The following is a 25,054-nucleotide window of genomic DNA, read 5'->3' as shown; positions in this document are numbered from 1 at the left end:
TATATATATATATATATATATATATATATATATATATATATATATATATATATATATAAATAGGTGTTAAATGGAATATGGAATGGATAGTGAGGCTGAAAATAGGATCAAAACTTCGACTCGGGATTGTGATATTAATTAAATAATTATTAAACTTTATATCACTATTTTTGTTATTTAAAAAAATCTATAAAAAATTGCAGCACGTGGTCGAACTCACAACTGCAAAAAGTGTAGCTGTAATTGGCGGGAAAGATAGCGCCCGTTCTAGTGACCTGAGATCAAGAAACCAAAAAGTTTTTTAAATAATATGTTTGCAGTCAGAAGCTAAAAAATTCAGAAAAACATTAAATTTAATATCTTTTTTAATAATGCAAAATAACATAAAAATGCGAAATTTAGATATTCAATTTTTAAATAGTTTCTGCAAATTTTCGTTCCACAGCTTAAGAAATTTAAGTTTATCTTCCAACTACAAGTATATTATTTAAGAAACCTTTTGATTTTTTTATCTCGGGTCACTAGAACGAGCGTTATTTTTTCCGCCGATCGCAGATATCTTTGCATATTTATTTATATGTTTTTCTAAATAACAAAAATAATAGTGTAAAGTTTAATAGTAAGTTAATTAATATGTAATGTTTCAAAACATTCGGTTGGTCTATTTTCGCGAAATTAATTCTCAGAAATACGCATTTTTTTCAGAGCGTTCCATTGATCTGGCATCTCAAGTAGACGTGTGAAACTATTCATTGTAGTTGTCGCGAAACTCATCGGTTCGTCACGGATGGTTGTGCAAATCACTGTGGAAGAAAAGGTTTCTGTCATTGAACGCATTGATAGCAGCATAAATAAACGCATGTTGCAACTTACGTGGCGAACCGAAACAGGTTTTACCAGAGAACACGATAAGTTTCCATTTGTTTTGTCCAACTTGTAAATTGCAACTTCTCGACTTTCCTCCGATAATGCACTTTTGCCAATACCGTTGCGACGGCATTACGCTGCGGATCGAACGCTTCGTCGTCGTTCCCAGATGACAATCGAATGTCCTCGGCGGCATTTCAATTGAACGAGTCGCTCTGTAAATTCGCGTCGAGACATTGATTCGTACGACGCTAGTAGAGAGAGAGAGAGAAAGAGAGAGAGAGAGAGAGAAAATCTCACGACACCAACCTGACAACCTGCGAGGTAACGTCTTCTTTGTCGAGTAGGCCTTGTTTATCGACGAAGGATGACGTTATTATTTCATCCGGAGTATTTGCAATGAGAAAAACACGCGTGCCAGCCAAGCCGGTCGGGCGTTTATCATCATTATCAATCGTATATTACACACCGCGTTGGAGTTATGAAACTGGTTCTACGTGCGTTAGCCTTTGTGAAGTGGCGCAATCGATATTTCTTTCGCCGCGGAACAGAAAGGAAAATACTGATGCCGCGGGCGCGATTATGTAATTACACATCTACGTACGGCCAATAAAACGGTATCTATATCTAGCGAGGGGCACTATATTTTCCATCCCGCGTTTTGTGTTATTCACGCCGGCGCATCATCGTCCCTGGTGCACCGTAATATTCTCCACTCCAAATATGTTGTTTGTTCACTCCCTCCCTCCCTCTCCCTCTCTCTCTATCTATCTATCTATCTATCTATCTATCTATCTATCTATCTTTCTTTCTCTCCCCCATTCTCTTTCTTTTTCTCTCTGTTCGTCGGATTCGCAACTTCTGCTCGCAATAACGAAGCTATAAATTCTAGGCGATCCTGCGCAAGGATAACAATTAAAGCGACGCTCAAGCCATTTGACTGTTGTTCGCGAACGAACGCGTAGAATCGAAAAATTCCAATTATCTCGAACACCGTTACATCTGTCGGCTAAAGTGTAATTTAATAAGGATTTTATATTATAAGAGAAGAAGAGCGTAAGGAGGAATATTCGCGTAGAGAACGTAACGTGGTTGTAGTTGCGCGCGTAAAGAGAACCCGCCGAATATCAAGTGGCAATTCCAAGTGAAAATCGAGAATATTTGACATTTAAGTAGGAAGTACAGAAAGGAACTTACTCCTTCGAGCGTTTAAGGGAGCTTTATCCGATGAAGAAATTCCTTTCGCGTCATGTTTACCACGGAAGTCATGACACGCATTTGCATGTATTTTGCATCTAATGCAAACTAAATGACATTGATATATTTCCAGTTCGTTTACGATGCTAACGACTGCTGTTATGGTGGAAACAAGAGAGAAGATATAATTATTTATTTTTTATAATATACGAGGTTGAAGTATCAATGTGTCTGCACACACACCTAACTCTGGACATTCTTATTTTGATCTTTAAATAGGAATATTTAAACTTTTAATTTTTTAAATATTTGTATTTGAAAACTTATAGACCAAAGACTAAAACAATAAAAATGTTCAGGATTAGATACACTGGAAGAAAAAATGTCCGAAAAATAAAAGATATTGTTGCTAAAGAAGTGTTGCTTTGGGAAAATATATATTTTCTTATTTCAAAGAAATATTCCCCCAATGTAAAAGTACATATATTGATACAAGCAAATATGTTACTAGCAACGATCGAATAGGCTTCTTATTTGTTAGATATTTTTTTCTCTTGATGTACATGTTCAGACACTGGTCCTTTCACCTCAATTATATCATTCCTATTATTAACCTGTAATCTCGATTGCTACATTAGCTGCAACGCGGCTAATCGCGAATACCTCATACTGAGAAAAAATATTTGGTATTTGTAACTATAATCTCACACAGGCAAATAATTGCTATACGTATATCATAATCAAGAAAAATTTTTTTAAATTAAATTCCATTATAGTGCTAGTGATAACAGTCTTATATGGATACTACTATCAGCATTCTCATCTTAAACAATCAAAACATACAGTTGGAGCCAAAAATAGCTAAACAATTTAACTTACTGAACAAAAAATTTTTGGTATTTGCAATAATAACATATATAGAGAAATAATTATTATAAATTATGGTCAAGAAAACTATTTTTTCATCTAAATTATATTAATACTAATATAATGTTAGTGCTTTATATGCATGTCGCTACTATTCTCGTGTTTGGACAACCAAAAGATGGTTGGGGCGAAGAATAACTTGATAACTTTATAAAAAATCTGAAAAAGACTCTGTTAAACATAAAAAAAAAAGATAAAAAATGGGCTTTTAAAAGCCAATCACATATCTTATGGTGCTACAACACGAATATATTTACAAAGAACAATTCGAGTTAGATCTAATAATATCAATTTGACTTGATACTACTGAAAGGAGTTAAAGGCCGAAACGTCTGGACTATTATGTTAGATCTAACTTAAATTTTTATAGATGTTTGTAAATTATTATATAGGATCTAACTTGAATTTTTCTTTGTAGATATATTTGTGTTGTAGCACCATAAGATAGTGCTTGGTTAATAATTTTCCTTAGACCAGTCGCTCTTCTTCTCTCAGTGCAGTGACGAAATGAACGAAATTTACAGTTGAACTTGTGGGAAATATTGAAGCATCAAGACGTTCGCGAGCTTCGGCTGCGAAAGCTGCGGAAAACCGAACGTTGACCCCATGCTGTCCAAGGTCTGGAATTCGAGCTCGTCTCCGTCTCGGCGAGAAATCGTTCCGTCACGCGTTGCGCCAGGATTTCACAGCACGACACACCACGTATCGCGTAAGCGCGTTCGGGGAGTGGTCGAAGAATTTCGCTACGTGAGCCATGCGCCGGAATTCCTCGTCGCTGCTTCTCCTCCGTGCGCACCTAGCCGTGGTCGACGGAATCCCGTAAACGAAGTCGCCGACGTGTAATCCGGGAATCGGAAGAAACGGGCTATCTTATCCTCGCGCGCGTTTATCGCGAAATCGCATGGCGCTCGCCCGGAACGGAAACTCTCCCCCGCGGGTCTCACGTACACACACGTCCGTGCGCATTATTCAGCGGGAAACTTTTTGAATGTCCCATCGGGAGCCGTCGGGCTGTCCTATCGCAGCGGGCGGGAGGGAGGAAGACTTCCGAGTGGATCCAAAAGTTGCCGCGCTCCTCACGTCGCGAGTCGCTAACTTCCATCATCCGTGACGCGCGTACGTATTAGCGCGCGACAGTGACCGTTCCCCGGGATATTTTCGACGGAACTTTCGGAACGGAGGCCCCTGTAAACGGAACTTACAGTCGCGCCGGAAGAATAGGCGAATCAAGCCGTCCGTGGAAACGAACGAATCGGTTTGATCGAATTTCGACGAACTCGACTCTAGTCGCTCCGTTCGCGCTCTCCTCCCGCCTCTCCCCCGTAACGTCGCGAAATGGCGACGTTTCCGACCCGCCGCGAGAAATTACGCGCAGGACGATTTTATTTGATCCCCCCTCGCAGGACCCGCACTCGATTCGGCATTCAGCGGAGAAATGCTCTGTGCGCGCTCCGGGCACTCTTTTTTAATTACTCCCATGCGGTAAAGAGTCGGGCCCGTCATTAAATGTCGCGCGCGCGCGCGCACGCGAAAGAGAAAGAACGAATTTTAACGTACACGTGGACCGCTCTTTTTGCAATTTCGTGAAATTTCACGAGAAAGCCTCCTAACGGCCAGGTATTGAGTGAAAATGTCGTCAGAGTTATTGTTTTAATTTGTTCCTTGTAGCGAATTTCATAAGCACACGGGAGATGTTCTTTCTTTCATTTTGCTGTCATCCTTCACATTGTGCTTCTCGTATATGTATGAATCTCGTTCGTGTATGTATGTGTGCGCAGAATATTCTATTATCACTGTGAAAAAGTCTCAAAGCAGGCAAGGGCGTTAACACGATAGTGACAGGGACACCGCAACGCGTGCAACGCGATAGACGCGGAAGGAGTAACTTTCCGCGATATGATTTTTACATTCGTGGCATTCGCTCGAGTGTGAGACAGCTGTAAAAGTCACACTAGACATAAACTACACGCTCATATGTGTACGCAAAGGTATCAGCTTATCCGCGATCTTAATGATATGCGCAGATCAGGCTTTGATAAATTTATTTCGAGGCAAACCTGACACGTGTTTTTCGATGTTCTTAACTAATTTCATCCGGGTCGTTCACATTTGCCCCCGTTAGGTCGTGACACGTGAGTTAGATTTCTTTTCCAATGGCAATTCAACTTCTATTTGTATTAATTCACGACTGCAAAAATAGGAATATTTACGAAACGCTCTTGCAGGTCCAAAAGTATGATACATGACAGAGATTTTGATGTTATATTTATCATCTTCAATAATAATCAAATTATAAGATAGATGTAACGGTTCCCGAATTTCTAATCCCGGGCATTCTTATTGTTTTGGTCTTTTAACGCGGATATTTAAACTTTCAACATAAAATTTATGTGTATATCCAATATATGTATAACGATTAATAATTACGTATATATATATATATATATATATATATATATATATATATATATATATATTCATAATATTCATAATATATGTATACATTCTATATAAATATACATATTTTCAATGTACGTATAAACAGTTATTAATTAATTATTTGTCTATTATTATTATATTAGCCAATAATTATTAATTATTTACTTATACATATACATTTTTTATGTTGAAAACTTAAATAATTGTAAAATCTAAAGGAATAAATGATGAGGTAAATAGAGCCAACGCCGATTATTTAGACGAAATTAATGTAATGAATATCAATATGACATACAATTTCGTGTTATAAAAATTCATACGTTTCGGTCCTCTTTTTGGACTCTCTTCAGTGACAGAATAATTAAATAATTGTATTTCAAGACTAGAAATAAAAATGACTCATTCTGCTGGTAACTTACTTAGCAAATTACGCTAAATTATCCGGTAATTTTGGAAAGCTGGTAAAATGATAATTTGGAAAAGAAAAATTTTGAAAAGAAATAAAATAAAAGGAACTTTATATAGAGCTCAAAAGGAGCTTTTAAGATGAGAAAAGTTTAGCTTTTAAGATGAGTAAAAAGGTTTGTTTAACTCATATTTTCCATAAAATAGTTTGATACTGTATGTTAATATTTAGTAGACGATAATAAAAAAAACTAAAGGTACACACAGTAATTAGAAAAACTTAAAAAAAGTTTTTTAGAATTTTCAAATTAGAATTTTCAAAACAAAATGTATAACAAGTGTAGTTCAGTTTTGATATATTTTGATACTATCACGCCTTACATACTTACAGCAATTTCATTTATTACCTTGTTGTATCAACGACTAGACTGTGGTATACTATTGAAAATTTCTATTTTAAGAAATGGGAACACTTTAATACTCCTAAGAGATTACAAATAATTTCCTTTCTCTCATCTGAAAAACATATAACAGAGATTATCAGATATACATTTGATAAGAATATAAGAATGTTGTCTTATCTTATGCATTAATGCGGACAATGTGAATATAGCGTATTCGTGCACAAAATTGTCAAAAACAACAAATTTTACCAAAATTATCAATTGCTATCTTACCGTAATTTTACCGTAAATAATTGTCACTTTGAAGCTGATGGTATAATTTTCTCTATTCAAGACCAAAACAATACAAATGTTCAGGTTTACGTGTGCAGAAAGTAAAAGATTCGCAAGACATATTCAAGATCCAATAAGAAATGCAAACGATAGCGCGAACGCACACATCTCCCACGCCTCTCTCGCAACACGCGCGAGTTGCAATCCGTAAGTAGATACGTCGAAATGCGCGCTCTATGGTCAGACTCGGCTTGACGTCTTATCGGGTCGGAGAAGTTATGTACTCGGGATTAACCGCTCGCATGCCAGTCAAGTAAGATGCATTCCATTCAGAAAGCATCCGGGAATATTCGCACATGTGAGACGCGAAGTCTTGCGGAGGATCCTTCCGTCACGCGACTCGGAGGGTTTCCAGAGTGAGATTTCGAGCGCCATCGCGCTCCCTTCTCCCGTCTCGCACTTTGACGTATTTCCTACGCAATTGTGTAACTCGGTGCTCGAGAATAGTCGCCGTGATACGGCCGGCTTAATTTATTCGCCGGGTGCATTAACATCGGGACCGTTGCCTCGTGAGACACTTTTGTCGTATATTCTTGCGACCCCTCCCGGCGCTTAAACGGTTAGTAATTATTCGCTTAACGTTGTTCACGATCTAGGACCAGGCGGTTCCTTTCTACACGACCTCGGTGCGTACGCGCCATTCACTCACGCGCACTAATGCCTCTTGGTGTCGGCTAGTATATCGCGGCGCGGTAGATCGTGTACTCGCCGTAGTCGTCGACATTGTTCAACGAAATTATATCGTGCCGAGAGAAAAAAATCATCATGAACCTTTCCACACTCGGGGAAACCTCGGAGCGCCGACGAGAGCAACACCACTCGCGCGAATGATCCGGTTGTCCTCCAACGGAAACACTTGCACGAATCGACGTTCCTTCTCACTCAAGAGCACGACTTTTCATCCCAAGCGGAAGATGCAAAGAGTCCACGCGCGATCCACGTGTCTTCAGGACACCTCACCCTCGTCGTAGGACCGCTCTCTCGTTTTCGCTACTCTAACGCAGTTTCCTCGGGGTCGGAAACCCGATTAAAAGTTCCGTCGGCCAAAAGAATGAAATTCCATTCGACTGAATCCCGTCACGCGCGCGAGTAAAAATCCCTCAGGTCTCGAGTGAAAATCTGCCCGTTGTTTGCTCAAATTCTCGATCCGTCGTCGCTTTAAGTCCTTGGCGGAATTCGCTCGAGACGCGGGCGGGTTCGTCGTCGCTCGTCGGTGGAAGAAAGCGGGACGGCGATCGCGCGAGCGGCCCGACAAACAAGCGGCTTTCGACACACACGGGGAACACCCACCCAAGCAGTATTTACCTCGCTGCACCTTGCGCTCCCGAGGCAGTGCACGTTGTTCATTACCGCGCGTCGGCGAGGGTCGTGCAAACCGTCGTCCCGTGCCGTGCCATGCCGCTCCATTCCGCTCCGTTCCATAGCCAGCTGGGAAATTTACGGCGCGACCCTTTCCCCGCCCGGAGACGCCGATGGCGCAGTATCTTCTCGCGAAAATGCCCCCGTTGGACCTCCCCCGCCGTCCCCGCCGCCCTGGCCGGCGAAAAGTATGAAGTGAGGTCAGTCGCGGAAATCGAAAACTGCCGTATACGCGCAGTTTTCGCTCGGCGACGTTACACAGTAGGCGTCGCTCGATATTTACGAGCGACCTTTCCTTTGATGGGCCCTCCTGCACCCTCTCGGCCCCGGCCCCGCCACCCCGCCGAACCCCGCTGCAACCCTCGCCGATGTATAGCCCCATTATTCTGAGAAAGCGGCGAGCTTTCGCCCCGTCGGCCGTATTATACTACCAAATGCCTTACTCGCGATATTGTATTATGTGAAATAATTATTTACCTCGCCATCAATCGGCGGACGATGATCGATGGTCCTAGATGAAAATCCCCTTTGTCCCGAGCTCTCTTCTTCCTCCTCCTCCTCCTCTTCCTTCGGAGCTTCTGCTCCTGTTTCTCGAGCTCTCGTGGGAATTAATTACTTTCTCTTCTCTTTGAAAAATGGGTGCAACAGCCGCGCGTATTAGAGAGGCTATTAATAACAGAAACTGAAATCGCGCGTTCGTATCGTTTCCTGCCGCAGGATAGAAGTCATGAGAATTTGTACTACACAGATAGCGGGTTTTAAATTCATTGTAAGTTCGATAGCCTGCTTCTTGTTTCTTTTTTTAAGGTGAACGATACGTTACGCATCGTTCACAATTTAATTAGTGAGCGGTATCGACAATGTCGCTTAAGGTGAATCCTCAGCTAGATCATCTGCGATCGTTTCGAGAGGTAGAAAATAACGAAGTCTGCACGGCAACAGAGCGAATCTATGTCTTAATGCCCTTAGTGTGATATTAGCTACCGCAACCAGCTATTATTTCATTGGAATACAACACACTCGCGCCTCTCAGAGGCAAAAAAACGTAATCTTTCCCTTGGCAATACGAATTTAGCCGACGCGAATTCGTTAATTAATTTGCGCAATTAAAAAAATTTTCAAAACAAAAACTCCAGATTGAGATTCACCTAATAAACAGATGCGGCGCGACGGATGCGATACAAAGGAACACGAGCGATGCGACTGTTTTAATTAATTTGTATGTAATTAAAAAATTGCGAACGAAAATTCTGTTGTCGGAACAACGCGCGGAAAAGAACAATCCGGTTGAATTAACGCGGTGCGTTTGGTTTAGCAAGTTTTGTTAAAGACGAACAGATTTTCTCAGAAAGGCGAATTCTTCAAATACAAATAACATCGAACCAATTAAATGACTAATTTCGAACAAAACAATTATACACTAACCACCCTTTACTTACCCGTCTACTACCCGAATTAATTTCTCTTGTTTGAAAAATTGGTCGTGTACATAGAATGCTAAAGTACTCAACACGTATAAAGTGAAACTTTACTTTTCTAATTTGTATTTTCCCAATATCTAGTAGTATATATAAACTTACTATCGCTGCCAACATACTAAAAAAGCAGCTATATTGTGACTTTCACGTCACGTCGGTCAAGACGAGAACAACATTCATATTGGAGATAAATAATGATGAAACTAAATTGTAACTTGAATCACAGTGGACAATAGAGGGTTAAGAGCTTACTTTTCGTTAAGAAGGAATAACATTCAACAGTAATAAAACTGATAAAGTTTCTAGTGAGAAATGTAAATATGTAATTTTATTGTCGTAACCAAACTTGTTTGGTTACTTTAACCAGAACGCATGTAACCAAATTTGTCTGGTTATCTCGAGAAAAATTACGGTTAATCCATTTCTCAACAAACAGTCTGGCTAATGCACCCTGAATACAGATTAATGCAATCGATTTGTCTTTCTCCGCGCGGGTTTTTACCTGACTAACAGATGCGTCGCGTTAACGTCGGAGATAACCGACCAGTCTCGAGCGAATTCCCGAGTCTTATGATAAGATATCTGAGGTTCTCGCTTTTGGATCGCGAGACGGGCGTCCACGTCGTGTTACGCCCTCGCGTATCTACGTGACGCTCTTCCAGGCTGTTAGATCAAACAAAGGCAAACAGCAAGTTCGCTCCTCGTAAGTCGGCTACTCAGCTAGTTGCCTTAAACGCTAAAAAGCCCTTCGGCCGCAGCTCGCGCTATTCCCGGCCTTCCAAAGTTTCGCCCGACGCTCGAACGACACTCGAAACGATAAATTACGAACTGCTCGTGTGTGTTTCAGCCTGGTTCCTGGGATGGTTCATGTGCAAAGCGGTCGCTTATATACAGGGCGTCTCCGTGGCGGCCTCCGTCTACAGCCTGGTCGCGGTTTCTCTGGACAGGTACGTACTCTCCGCCTTTTCTATTGCCATGCAGGAAAGCGTTTAACACAGACGTGTGCGCGTATGCACACGCAAACGCACACAAGTCGAGAGAGTGTGGCACTGGAGTGGCTCCTTCTATCGCGTTTCTTTTTTTCGTCTTTTCTACCACATGTATGCTAATTCGAGAGCGCGATGCCGTTTATGCCAATCTCTGATTTCTAAACTATCGGATATTACCGGAGGAAGGAGAGGCAGGGGACTCAGGAAGGTTGCCTCAAATCTGCTGACTCCTGACGACACCCTCCGGCTATCTCCTTCCCTCAATACTGCGGGAACGAATCAATTATTTTATAGTGGCGTTTTTTGAACATGCGAGCCTGTTTTATTAAGGGGGAAGAGGGGAAGGGGATAAACTGAGCGGGAAACGCGCAATTCATTGGAGCAGTGAACAAACCGCGTTGATGAATTTCACACGTGTTTCTGTGTTTTCTCATGACTCAATGCGTATTAAGGGTCGCAGGAAATCAACCGAATCTGTTTTTATCGCGTCTGACGTAATCCAAACGCTTTCTTGCGACAGATACACGCTCAACGGTGGCTACCACCGTGACATATTTACTCCTCATCAGCAATGCAATCGCGCACGCCGACAATAATTATACGTTGCGCTGCAACGTACACATTATCAACGCGTTTCCATACGATTATAAAGTACCGCTCATGGACACGAGCACACAATCAGACCTACAATCGAAAATTGTCATGTAGATATATACAAATGCGATATCCATGCGGGAGCGCGGTATATCGTGGATATTTACAGACCGCGTTATTGGCGTTTACATCGTCATCGTCATCGTGCGAGGACACTTCATTGAACGTCAATAGCGCGTAACTTCTCGCGTGGGGCCCTAACCAGCGAGAAAATCACGCATACACGCGCGAAATGATCCTTCCCACAAGCGACACGCAAGCTTGTACGCGCGCACACGTGTGAAAAATCGGAGGAAATCAAATGAGAACGGTTCTGCTTCATTAACGGCCGTGTTACCATTTGCTCGCGCAAACGTCGCGAGAATGCACTCGTTCGATCGGCGGGGATGTCGCGCTCGGATGATATACTTCGCGGTCTTTCGCTTAAATTCCGTGAAATTGTGCCGATTAACGATCTTGAAAGTACACGCAATTCTGCACCTTCGCTCCTCGTGAGAACGTCGAGGGTGCTTTGTCGAATCCAATATTCGAATTGGGCGTGTGCGAAGGATGTTGGACAATTTGGCACTTCCAACTTGATTATCGCCGTTAGCGCGTTAAACTCTGCGCTATTGTATCGGCAGAGTCGACAGTTCAGCCCTACTTTCGATCTGAGAGTTTTCTGACGTAGAGTTTTGTACTTACGCTAAGGAATCAGTGTGTGCTTCGTGGAACACATGGAAATCCTAGGAGATCGCATGAAGCGACAGACTTCTGTCTCGTTACACGTATTGATAGCGTGTTAATGCGCCTATACACTTGTAGATATAGAGAAGGGGGAGAAATGTAGATAAATTTCCCGTATTTATGGCACTTGTGTTATGCGCATCAGCTGCCTCCAGTCCGTAGACAAAGCAGTTAATGCGACATAAAACTGGCGAGCATGAAAATAAAAGAGGAATTACGCGAAACGTGACTTGCTTTATTTGTTGCACTCAATCCAAAATCGATGAACAACAGAACGCTTTCAAACGTTTATGGAAACATTCTGCGAAATGTTATATTTAATCACGTTAAATGACTACACAACAGCTGATCTTTTTATTTATTTGTTGTCGTTTTATTTTATTTTAAATGAATTCATTTTCTTTTTTGTGTAATCGGAAACGATACGTTCGATATAACTTTCATATTTCTTCTTTGGTGTAACCTAACCTAACTTAACCGCAAGTGCTATCAATTTTTATTGTTACAAAATTTCTACTTCTACATTTGAAGTAGTTTTTTTATGTTTATTACCACATATGATGACGAGGAAGATGTCAATAATGGTGATAATTCGTTAAGAATGTAACTTACTAAAGAGATATTTTCCTAGTAATAATTACATTATATACAAAACTCCATTAATGCTATCCCGTTCCCTATCATTGTGACATTTGAAATTTTCGGTTACAGACGCATTATATTATAAACATTCGTATATATCAGTATTGTTGATTATTCGAGGAATCGACAATGATACCTGTCCTGATGTGTGAATATTTATAATATAATATGCCTGTGTGTGTGACTGAAAATTTCAGCATTAATGGAGTTTTATATACAAAGTACTGAAACGAAATAATATTTTAATGCTGATGAAATTTATGTTTCTTATACGCGATTCGGAACACACCCCTACATCTCTAAGGATCGATTTTTCAATAGTAATTTAAACTTGGATTTATGTTTAAACTCTATCCTAATAATACATTTGATGTGTTTGAATAGAGTTTAAACTTAAATGCAATTATTTAATCCAATTATTAAATCCAATTATTGGAAAGTCAGCTCTAAATAGCAGCAAAACGCACAAAATTCCATGTAGGTTCTAACTAAAAGGACCTCTGGCACAAAGTTAGTAGGTTAAATAGAATCAAAAGAGGTTGATATAAGCTTCAGGGTATCAAAGATTAAATAGGAGATTGATATAGACTTCAGAGTATTAAAGTAGGCGTTAAATGGACTATTGAGGTCGAAAGCAGGATCAAAGTTTCGACTCAAGCGACTTCCCGAATAGAAAGTTGACCTTATCTTCGATTTAAAACTCTCTAACTCTCAGTATACTCTGAAGGATCAATATGTGTTTAACTAATATATATGAAGACTGAAGTTCAACTTAGAGGCTCTAAATGACAGAAAACGCACGAAATGCCACTCGTAAGTTTGAAATAGTGCGATTATTAAATTAAGTAGAATCCAAAGAGGCTGATATAAGCTTCAAAGTATCAAAGTAGACGTTAAATAGAATATTGAAGTCGAAAGGAGGATCGAAATTTCAACCAGAGCGACTTTTGCCCCTAAGGGCAAAGTCTCTGCAAATATCGCGCGTCCCCGCCACGTCCTCGCCAGGACGTCGCGAGAACGTTCGTGAAAGCCGGGGGAACGTACGCCGACTTGCGGAGAATCGTAAAAGTACGAAATCACCACCGCGATCGCGAATGACAAACGAAATTGGAGGAAGCCGACCGGGGAATGATGGAACTTAGCGAGACACGTCTACGTTTTGGCGAACGACGACCCGCTATCAATTTCACGTTAGTCGACGTGGAACGGAGGGACCCATCGTGCGAGCTCCGGGAATAGTTTTATAGGATCTTCGGGAACGATCGATCTTCCAGCTCGGAATTGCTCGGCGACGAAAAGGGAACGCCGCGAACTTGGGGAATTGTCCTACCACGTGCGCGCGCGAATGCATCTTCCCAGCGTCGCGATGCGGCCGGCGATGCAGTGAGGGGAGAGAGAGAGAGAGAGAGAGAGACCAGGCCGAAGATATATCTTCCGCTTGTCCCTTTGGTCTCTCGTCTCGCGGACGGGACGAGAAAACGATGGGAGCCGCGCAACCTGATGAAAATCCATCGCACGACGGATCCCCGCTGCCACCCTCGACCTCGGCCTCGCAGATATACATTATCGCCGCGTTCTAACGACGACATGAGCCCTGAATTACGCGAGCCCACGTTTATTCGGTCCAACGAATCTCGCGATGGACGGATATTTCGCTCGCGAAAGCTACGTTTATTTTCACCGGCTCCGTGAAACTTTCGATAAGTCGGACGAGAGAAGCAGAGAGGCAGACAGACAGACAGAGGGAGAGAAAGAAAGAGAGAGAGAGAGAGAGAGAGAGAGAGAGAGAGAGAGAGAGAGAGAGAGAGCGGGCTTTTGCGACGTCGGAAATGCAGTGGGATCTTATTTTCGTTGCGGCACAGAAACGCGCGGGTATTGTACATTGCGAAACATCGTTGCATCTGCACACACACACACACGCACGCACGCACGCAAATACATATAAACACACACAAATATACATACATAGACACGCACACATACACACGCAATATCTTCTTGCTTACGGATGATTGACTGCGCTATCGCCAGTCGCGACGCAGCAGGATTCAAGAGGGTGGTTTCGACGTTGCTCTTGATTTGGGGAATTAATAGCCGACACTTATAGCCGGGGCAAACTCGGTCCGGGTGTGTTTCCGCATCGTACACCTACACCCACGTACGCCCACGCGTACACCAGCTCATTTCGGAAAGACACGTCGGTGACTTCCAGCGGGTCGACACGCGACACCACGATCGCACTTGTTGTACCGTCGTCCTTATACATCGTCCTCTCCAACTGCGCTCGTAATCTAAGTCGCGATATTACCGGTCGTGTTACCTAGGAACCGCCGGCGCGGAGCAAACGTGGCGGGGAATTATATAAAGTAACGCGCTTGTCATTGATAAAAGTTTGATCAGGCTCGTCGCGAGGATTGGATTGCTCTTCCCTAATTCCGGGCGCCCCTGCCGCTCGCGCGACGCCGCGACCGTTCTAATCTCCGCGATTGCCCCGATCGTCGCGTCCAACTTCCACCCCGAGTTGACGCTCGGAGCGGAAGCGCGAGGGAATAAATAACTCCATCCGCGAGGGCGCCGACGACGGCACCGGCGGCGGTGGCTGCCGAAACTCAGTCGAAAGCGACGTCGGGGCTGCCGCCCCGAATTTTCATGAACGCGCTATGAACATGCCGGAATAATTCCCATGTTGATTCGCGACAATTGGCGTGAGGCACGTCCCACGGAGCACGCAATTCGAGAGTCACCAGACATTATGCTGGTATCGAGAGTAATATTTCGCGAGGGTAGAAAGGATTGCACTCCCATAAAGTGGATCAGTATAAAAAGTATTTCACCGCGATAATCAGTGAGTGTTCGTTGATTTTCGGTGAAAACAATCCCCACCTTACTGCTCCATCTTATTTCTCGTTAATTTGTTTCTCGTTATCTTATTTCTCGTTATTTCGATCAATGGAAGTAAGATCTCTCCGCGAAATTTGTAACACACAAACTCGTTATACACTGTACGAAAATCAATCTTCTGCCTCCGTGATCATGGGATTAACGGCTTCCATGCAATTTGCATGCAATGACGCTGTGTCTGCAAACTGCATCAATAACGGCAACAGTCGCTACAATTAGCGCACCATCTCAGCGAGATGACAGTGTCATATTTATAAATAAATCACCTATTATAAATAGTGTTTGCTTCTATCTAGATCAAATTATATACATGATTATGCAGATGAAGTATTTTTACGCCATCTTCATCTAGCTAATAAAATATACACTATCGTCGTTTACATCCTGAGTGGAAAAAATGTTATTAATTTAGCAAGAAAATTTTATCAAGAATGACGTCCAGATAATTTGAAATACATTATATATATTTAAATATATGCCTTTGCATAATGGATATTTGCATTAGTGCTGTCTGTATTAGACTGCATTGAAATTGAGATTGAATTAGAAATATATAATCAGAATAAAAAATAACAACAAATTTATATTCCTCGCAAAAATCGATTATCGGGTAGTACATGTAAAAAATTGTTTACACTAATAAAAATTTATCAGTAAAAAGTACAAATATATTTTTTTATTCCTTTTTAATTGCAGTCATTTTTCACAACTGTTTTTTATACAAATGACTTTAAAATAATATTATCTGGAAGTTATCTAAACGTCATATAACTTCATATTTTATCTAAAAAAAATCTGAAAAAACTTTTATCTCAAATGAATTTACATATTTTCATCTTATTTTTATCTAGCAAATTTTACAATGATCTAAGCGCAACACTGATCACAAGTATAGAATCTGCGTGCAGCGACACTATCTGTGTTTGCAAACTGCACATAATAATAACAGTCGCTGCTATTAATCGATCCTTTCAACGAGTTTTTACAGATTGCGGTGCTACGCTTACAACTGAACTATTACTCACGAATATAGCACGCGTAAATAAAAAACACATTCGTTGTACTTTAGAAAGTAGAGTGTCAAATATAAAAAATACAAATTCCACCTTTAGGGAAATATCGTTTATTAATTGTGCTTTGGTATCCAAGTGTACGACGACGAAATCTTGCCCGACTAAATCCCACGCAATTCTTTAATTGGAACCGAACATAATTATGCCGGTTGCCGTCGCCAAAAGAGAGGAGTCTTTGCAAACAAATCCTTCGTTCCCTGTGAAAAACGAAAGAACGTTGTGCAGCCAGGTTGGACGTGAACGAAACCCTTTGGCGGGTCGGGAATTTCGGCTCATAAAAGATGTTCTCTCCGCGGGCTCCGTTTCCACGGGCGACGCCCGAGAAAAGATGAAGAAGGTCGATGCCGCGAGTGCGAGTAGACCTTGGCTGCGACTTTGCGAAATGAGTTTGCATCCAGTGACGAGCACCTATGCCGCGGCTTTTTCTCCGCTTCATCCTCTTTTTTTTTCGCTATACGATCACGCGACATATGCAATACACTCACCCCGCGCGCGCAACACCACATTCGCACGTGCATGTGCGTGTGATCGGGCATCGTATCGGTATTCTCCATCGTGCCGGTACCTCACGGAGTACGGAGTGTGTCTTAACCCAATTCTCAAGACCGATGCGAAGGGTTGAAAGCGCATTACTGGCCAACCGGCGCGACGGTTGAATCGCGCACGGCGATTGGCCCGACAACTACTCCCCCTACCATTAGACCGGCTGACTCAACTAGCCGACACATATCGTCATACTCGATATGGCGGGGGATCGCGTGCTTGAATTTATGGCGATTTTTTAAAATCCAACGCAGTATATAAGAGCCCCGGCTCGCCGAACAAGCATAAGCTCACTTACTTCCGAGAAGTAACAAGCGACCAATCACCATGTTCAAGTTGGTAAGCCGAAACGATTCCTTTAATTCTAGTCTCTAACGATATTCTTACTCTCGGCGCGATTCTCTCTCCGATCTCGCGAAGACGCTCAATCACTAATCAATCAGACCGCTGATTGTCTTCGTTTGTTTGCTGGCCGTCGCGACTCTGTCGACCAATCTCGATTACAAGACCGTAAGAGCGCGCAATAGGCGCCTAATAGAGCTTCCGAGTTGATTCCGCCAAGGAGCTAATACGGCGCGAACAAGCGGCAATTTCAGATTCCGCTCGCAACTGATCTCGCAAAGACGCGCCTCTCACGACGCGTTCCTCCACTCCGATCGGTTTTCCACGTATACGACTCCCACATGACGGTCGCACGACCGTCGTGATCCGCCGAAGGAAACCGTGTCACGATCATCGACGGATTCCGGTTTTGCGCCACGTTCCGCCGCTCTTATTTCCGAACTCTTCTCCGGATTTTTCTCCCGCACCTTCGGGCGTGGGACCTCGCTCTCTGACTCGGAACGTCGCGTCTTGTATGCATATCCCGAGTAAACAGAGCCTCTAATACTTACTCCTTCGCGAGGAGAGGTTCTCCTCTCTCTCTCTCTCTCGTGCCTTCTCGCGCCTCGCGCTTGATCGATAAAGAGACGGGCGGCCGCCTCCTCACGGCTGCACACGGACGGGAAAAAAGATTCCTCCCCGGCTTCTCTCTCCTCTCTCGGCTTTTCCTTTTGCCGGGGTGACCTTTTCGCTTCTCTCGGCACGAACGTGTGCGCGAATGCACGACACGACGCGAATCCGCCCTTGCTGCTGCTCGCGCGCGCCATTCACCGGCATCGGTCTCTCGCGGGTCTGCAAACAGCACCCATCGAAAATCCACGCGCGAACAAAATCACTGAAGCATGCACATTGTTAATCAGCTACCACCACCACCACCATCACCACCAAACACCAGCACCACCACTGTCGTTGAAACGGAATGCAGCTCGTTCGTTGTATTTTTTCTACGCGATCCCCGCGTATTCCTTCCATCTCTTGCGACACAATCCCGGTTCGCCAGGTCTCGCACGTGTCGCTCAGTGTCTTAAACGAGCAATCGTTTGGGTGGTGAGCGCAACTATCGTCTAGTTGACCTCACTTTGTCTTTTACTCGCGATCACGGGCGCAATCGAGACGACGACTGCGAAACCGGTTCTGAGGAGCCGTGAACCGCTTGTGGATAAGCCGAGTGCCTCTCGCTATCGTTTTCCTCGGCTCCGCTGAAAAAAAGATTCGGTAGTAACCATCCTAGGTAATAGTTATCAGATACGCTTTGGCGAAGTAGTCTCAACTGAACATGTAAGTAAGTGTAGTCAAATAATTTGGTAAATATTAACTAATAACCTTAGCAAGGTTGTGGTATCTGTTGCCAAGAGTTAGTGTTGCTAAGACTTGGTGACTATTAGCTGTTTACGTCGTACGTATCAAATTCCAACCTCTTGGTAAGCCGTAGCTAACAGTTAAATCGTATGTTTGAAGAACATACGATTCGTATGTTCGTCTAATTCGAAGAAAAAACGAAGACAGACACATGATTTAACTGTTAGATGGCTTACCAAGAAGTTGGCACAATCGGCTCTGAATATTGTTTAGTAATACTTAGCATATTATGTGATACGAAATGCGACGAAATACTTTGGCAATAGTCGCACTATTTAGTAATTATTACCAAATTATTCGATATTACTTACCAAACCATTTAATTAGTTCAACTGAGAGAAGGATTTCTTTCACTGATCATTTTGTAATTATTACCAGACAGCTATTACTATATTGGATATTAATTATATGTGCTAAATATCGCACTGAAACGCTCAAGCGCATTTGTTAACTATAATGAGACTTTTTTTCTGTGTCGACTCGCGGCGAATCGCTGTCCCCCGATTTTAATTAACCCCGGGTCATTTCCTTCTCCTGCCGCGAACTTCTTAATCGAACCAGCACAGAGACTGCCGACGCACGACCGAAACGCGATCACCGAGACAATCTCTGGCACGGAAAGACCAGGAGAGACCGAACTTGCGACCTTCGCCATGTGATCGTCCGCGCGATAATCTAAACGCACTCGACAATCTTCTCCCTAGGCTGTCTTCGCTGCCGTCCTGGCTATCGCCTTCGCCGCTCCCGGTGGTCCCACCGGCGTCGTCACGTCTGTCAGCCACGGTGCGGTCATCGCTCCGGTCCATGCTGTCGCAGTCGCTCCGGTGGCCCATGTGGTGCACGCTGCTCCCGTAGTGCACGCTGCCCCCGTTGTCACCAAGACCTTCGTGGCTGGTCATGGATGGAACGGCGGATGGAACGGCGGATGGAAGGCCGGTGGCTGGAACGGTGGCTGGGCCGGTGGATACCACGGTTAGATTAGGAGAAACAGTGTGATCTCACAACCTACCACTACCACCAAGTCACGACGACACCGCCCCGGGAAAAAAAAAAAGAAGCAATCAAAGAAGACACCAACACCACCACAACCCCACCCCCGTAATTGGCTCTCTCTTTCTCTCTTGGCGTGAAGGAAAGACCTGGTAACTTCGTGGGAAGCAAGCAAAAATTCAGTCCAACCCTTCCCGCGACATCGTTACCGCCGATTTCTCGATCTCACCTGCCTCATCTTATCAGCCATGCGCGCAGGAGCGAATCAGACCTATTGGAATGCGTGATGCGTGCGCGTGAAGCGACACCAGCGCGCTTCTTCGCGGGATCGGCCGATTTCTTTCTCAACATTCGTCTTTTCTTTGTGCTCTTCATCGAACGAAATTCTCGCCCCGATCATCCCGCCATCATCCCAACCCTCGTCCACGCGGAATTTTAATAAAATTTTAGTTAAAACCAAGCCACACAACGCGAGTCGTCTCATTGCTCTTGGCGCCCCGCGAACCTGACGACGAGTCTCGTCGCGATCTACGGATAAGTGAATCGTGGCGAAGGAAGGAAAGGAAGATAACGACACCGTCATCGGGATATGATGCACCCAGGCGCGCTGGTAATGAAGTTTTTACGCTTTCCGCTTGCCAGTTCACATCTTTTGGTCTCGCCCGCTGTCTGTTCCGCTGAATAGCGGCCGGCTATCTTCGTCGGACGAAAGTGCACCCCTCGCTAAGGATGCGATAAACCGGAGCGCGCGCGAGAACGCGCGAGAACTCTTTTCTTTCTGTCATTCCGATGAAAAGATGTGCGCGTCACATGCATACCGGCACGAGCTGCAACTAGTACAGGCAGCCATCCAACTCTCGTTTTACGAGCGTCTCCGCGAATCACTTCCGAAATGATCATCCTGTCGCCCTCTTGAAGCTGTTTTTCAAGCCGGTCAGACGTTTCCCCTTCGTTCTCATCATCAGCCGCCTCCATCGTGAATTCAGCGTGTCAAACGGGGTATCGCGGGGGCCGCGTGTGTTATACAAAGAAGGGAGGCTACCGAGCGTGTGCGTTTTACGATTCGCATAAAATCGACGCGAGATCCGCTCCGCTGAATTAACGGCGAGAGTGGTAACGCGGAGTCGTGCGATTTGACTGCGTCGAAACTCGCCTTTATCTCCCCATCGGACAATAAATCTTCGCGACTGCACGCCGCGTCGATGCGTCTCGCTCGTTCTGCACATATTGCATGCGCCTGTTATAAATGCGACTCGCGCTGATGAGAAAGAGCCCGAGTTGAAAAATTAAAAAATCATGACACTTTGGTAACGTGTGGAGAATATTTGAATACTCTCTAAATTTCTCAGAGTGAAGCTTCATTCGAGAAGAACGGAGCGACCAACAACGCGCTCAAATTCGAATGATTATCCGCTCATGCAGAGCGAAATCTTCACTATGGATCGTCGAATGAGTATTTTCTCGAAATTGAAAAGCGAATCTGATGTATGTACTTGGTCGTCACAGGAACATATTCACTTAATCAATTGAAACATTCGCTCATGTGGCGTCAGAATTTACTCTAATCTTGAGTGAAACGTCCACTCTTATAATTTCGAGCGGCAGCGTTTATTACTTTGAGTGAAAATAGTAGGATTGAAATTTCGACACGGGAAATCTTAACGTTCCTATTTTCCGAAGGAAAATGTAAGAGGAATTGTTTGTGCTTATCCGGCGCACGGTGTGTTCGGGTTATGCAAAAATATATCCAAATAAACTGCATTTTCCGCGATAAAATGCAGATGCACTCACCGGCGGGGAGCGTGTAAAGTGGCAACCGTTACATCGCGCGATCATATCGCGTGAAATACGTTATCACGTTGGTTTCTCCTCCCTAAAATAAACTTGAAGGGATAATAGTAATGGAGTCGTCTGATACGGTTGTGCTTTGTCGCCGTGATATCCTTTATCAGGCAAGCGTGTCCTATATGGTGGCGCATTAGTATGCTAACTCGCCCCCTGCGCATATACCTTACACGGTGGATAAGGTGAATTTTCACGGCTTCCTGCAGATTCGTATCAACTTGGACACGAAGTTTCGCCCTTAACTCATCATCGGCCCGAGACTGAATGCCCCGAAATCACTTATCGCGTGTAAGGTTAAACGAGCTAATCGCGGCTCTCGAGTAAATGGAACAACGAGGCGAATTCTCGTCGGCCGTGCAATGGAATTATCGCGCCTTGAAAATTTTACGCGGCAGCCACTCGTGATAAAAATAAGAAGGCTCCGTCGCGCGGTATTACTGCGGTGAGTCCCGCAAGAAATATTCAATTTATTCTCGCGAAACTGTCACGCACTGGCGCGCCGCGCATTATCCTTAATTATTTATCGCGACGGAGCGCAGAGAAGAGAAAAGGAGCAATATGAAACTAAAATTCAACGTGTCACGCAGAAAATGGATCGCTGACAGATAATAGGTAGGAGCGGAATTACTGGCCGCGAACCGCTCGATTATGCGGTATAATGCGTATTGTTTCATAAATTCCAGCGTAACACAAACGTACGGAATTGATGGCTCGCTCGATAACGCGGAGTTTGCCAAACTCCCCGATGAGGGATCTTCTCTCTCTCTCTCTCTCTCTCTCTCTCGCGGGGCGAAATTAGCGAACGCTGGAGGCGCCGACGACGATGAGGCGAGAAGAGGATGAGAGAGAGAGACAGAGGGAGAGAAAATCGTCGTCGTCGTCTTCGTCGTGATTCGAGCACACTGCGGTGTCTGCGACAAGAGCATATTTTATTTGGGAGACGTTCCACGGTACAGAATCATTTAGCGCGTTGCGGCGAGCCCCGCACTAAGCGGAGACGGAGCAAATCGTGTGTGTCGTTGCCGGCGGTCTGCTGAGTGGTCCCGGGAGATCCGGGATCGTCTCAGTAGACGTAGAGCGGGCCCGGATGAATCCACTTGTAGCCGTGGTAATACGCCAAGGGGATCGCCGAGTAGTACGGGTAGGCCTTCAGGAAGCCCGGCGGGTAGACCAGCGGATAAGGCCCCAACAATGGTGGCCCGAGAGGCCCCGGTCCCGGCACCGGTCCCGGTCCTGGCAGCGGCGCCGGCAACGGCCCTGGTCCGGGTAGCGGTCCAGGTCCTGGGATCGGTCCTGGGATCGGTCCTGGCAACGGTGCCGGTGTCGGCGCGCACGTGGCCGCGACCACTGCGGCAGCAATCAGGATGATCTGCGACAGAAATGCAGGGTCGATTACGCTCACGAGGATCGGCGAATTCACGCCGCGAAATCGCGCGCACGGCTGCCACGGCTCGTAGTATCGGAGGCTTCCGCCTCCCTCTTTTCCCACGGTTCGTGCTTCTTGCATGGAAAAGCCATGAGAAGCGATACGAGAGAGGGAGAGTCCAGGGGAGACATTTAACCGCGCCACCGTCGCCGGCGCGAATCGACTGATCGGGCCGCTTTTTGCCGGCCGGCCAGCTCGATATCACCTCGCTCTAATTAATCACCCCGAGGCGGTCGCACGTGCCAAGAACGAGCGTCGATCCTTTTTACTCGCCAGCCGCGCCCCGTCCCTTCGGGCGCGCTCGCCCTGCCGAATCACGTTATCGTGGACGATAACCGTAGTGCCGTGTGTTTTTATGGCGATTCAATTACCCGCGCGTCGCGAAAGTCCCGGTGGCCGACATTTGCCGCGGCGCTTCGGCTTCGACGTTATCTGAACTGCTGCCGTCCATTAATTTCGTTACAGTCTGCGCGCAGTCGTTTCTTCTCTTCTACTCTACGGCCAAGCTCGCCTGCCTCTTCCGTTTTTGAGAAGACATTCGCGCCTCCAAATTGCTGCCCCAGACGGGACGGATTGTGCGGCTTTATTTCTATTAACAAATCCCACTCATCTTTGCGACTTCCTTAGGCTTCTCCCGTGATCTTGTTCATTCAACACGAGGCTCTTCCTTTTAACACACCGAGATTAATGGATGGCAGCGTTTTCGCCGTCGTTCCGCAGCAACTTTTGCTCCCGCCGGGTGTAACCGTACCGAAAAAGGATTACACAGTGCTGATTGATCGAACACTTTTGTCCGGCCGAGTCCAAGTGTTCCATTGCGGTCCACGCGACAGCGAGCGAGCGAATTCGGCGGATGTGCCGAGCGAGAACGCACCGTCCGTGCAAACGTGTTTATTAAAGCAAAAGAAATGGGAACAAAATCGGCGCATACCCTCGTAACGTTAGTATTGGCGCAGGGTGCGCATGACAGCGTAATTATATCGTATGTGTACAAGGGAGGTTTATCCTGCATGGAAAACAAAGACAGAAATCGATTGGAGTGACATTTCACCATAAATATACTCTGGGTATCGATCGTGTATCCTCTACCCAAGCGTGAACTTGCGCGAAAGTGAAAAAGTTTCACGTGAAAATCTTAACGTCTTCATTAATCGAGAAGCTACACGATTGCTGAAGTCGAGTTTACGTGAAACTCTTCACTTTTCACGTTTTCGCTCTTAAAAAATGATACGATCGCTACCTTGGTGAGGAGCAACCGGATATCGGATTACTGCTGCAACATTCAGCAATGACTCTCTAGTTGGTTACAGCAAATATACATAATTGGCCATCCCATGTTTAACTGTTTTACTGTTTTTTTTACTATTGAATCTGTTTGACACAAGATGAATGAATGGGAAACGTAAACTTCGCCGAAAATGTCAGCACCAGGTAAACATTTTAATTACGTCCCGTTAATAAAATTCGATTTATCCCACGACGACATTCGCGCTAGCACACCGTCGTAAATTCCGCGAGGACTTGACGCGCGGGACGGCCGCCATGCTGTCAGTGCTTAAGGATTAACGTCGCGAAAGTGTCTGTCGACCGGAACTAAAACGGACGCAGGCGGACACGCACGCAGCACGCACGCACACATACATAAACACGCACACACACCGCGTACACACGAGCGCGCGAATCCTCGAACGCGGTGCACGACGGATATACTTGCCAGCCTGAACATGTTAAACGTTTTATCAGCTTTCCCGTTAGCGAACACGCGGCAGACAATACAGATCGGTACTCTGCAGCAGCAGCAGCACGGGAAATCGACCCCTTTATATACCCTACACGTATCGGGATCATCATCATCATCATTGCGAACAGCTCATTGTGCTGTTTCGCCCCACTGCGCGGCCCATGATCAGCCTTGGCGGCCGCAGATTTCCGCGTTAGCCATTTTTTTCGATCTCCCCTCACCCTTGCCGCGGCTCATCCTCGCCAGCGTGAGGCTCGCTCCGAGGAGGCGGTTCTCGTTGCGTTATACGCGTACGTACACACACACACACACACACACACACACACACACACACACACACACACACACACACACACACACACACACACACACACA

General features: G+C 44.8%; 3 protein-coding genes across 3 annotated transcripts in view; 2 read left to right on the top strand and 1 right to left on the bottom strand.

Moving 5' to 3' along the window:
• The window catches only part of LOC116848489 (neuropeptide SIFamide receptor-like), an 83,090-nt gene that overhangs the window by 45,306 nt on the left and 12,730 nt on the right, over window positions 1-25,054 (top strand). The window contains exon 2 of the mRNA XM_032824619.1: window positions 10,257-10,356. Coding sequence (XP_032680510.1) covers window positions 10,257-10,356 — 100 coding nt within the window. The remainder of the gene's footprint in view (window positions 1-10,256; window positions 10,357-25,054) is intronic.
• On the top strand, window positions 17,232-20,127 carry LOC116848495. The gene is made up of 2 exons (XM_032824638.1): window positions 17,232-17,276; window positions 19,382-20,127. Exons 1-2 carry the CDS (start codon window positions 17,265-17,267, stop codon window positions 19,652-19,654), a joined length of 285 nt encoding a protein of 94 aa, XP_032680529.1. The 5' UTR covers window positions 17,232-17,264; the 3' UTR covers window positions 19,655-20,127.
• LOC116848494 (tetra-peptide repeat homeobox protein 1-like) lies at window positions 22,423-24,752 on the bottom strand. Its single transcript, XM_032824637.1, has 2 exons — window positions 24,653-24,752; window positions 22,423-22,881 (listed from the first exon to the last, which is right to left on the bottom strand). The coding sequence occupies exons 1-2, from the start codon at window positions 24,662-24,664 to the stop codon at window positions 22,576-22,578; spliced, it is 318 nt and encodes a 105-aa protein (XP_032680528.1). The 5' UTR covers window positions 24,665-24,752; the 3' UTR covers window positions 22,423-22,575.

The sequence above is a fragment of the Odontomachus brunneus genome, unplaced genomic scaffold (assembly GCF_010583005.1).
Source record: "Odontomachus brunneus isolate Ranch 3 - 2012 unplaced genomic scaffold, Obru_v1 Obru_scaffold_096, whole genome shotgun sequence".
Taxonomy (NCBI): Eukaryota; Metazoa; Arthropoda; class Insecta; order Hymenoptera; family Formicidae; genus Odontomachus; species Odontomachus brunneus.
Note: the sequence above shows the minus strand (reverse complement) of the source record. Positions and strands in the feature narration are given on the sequence as shown.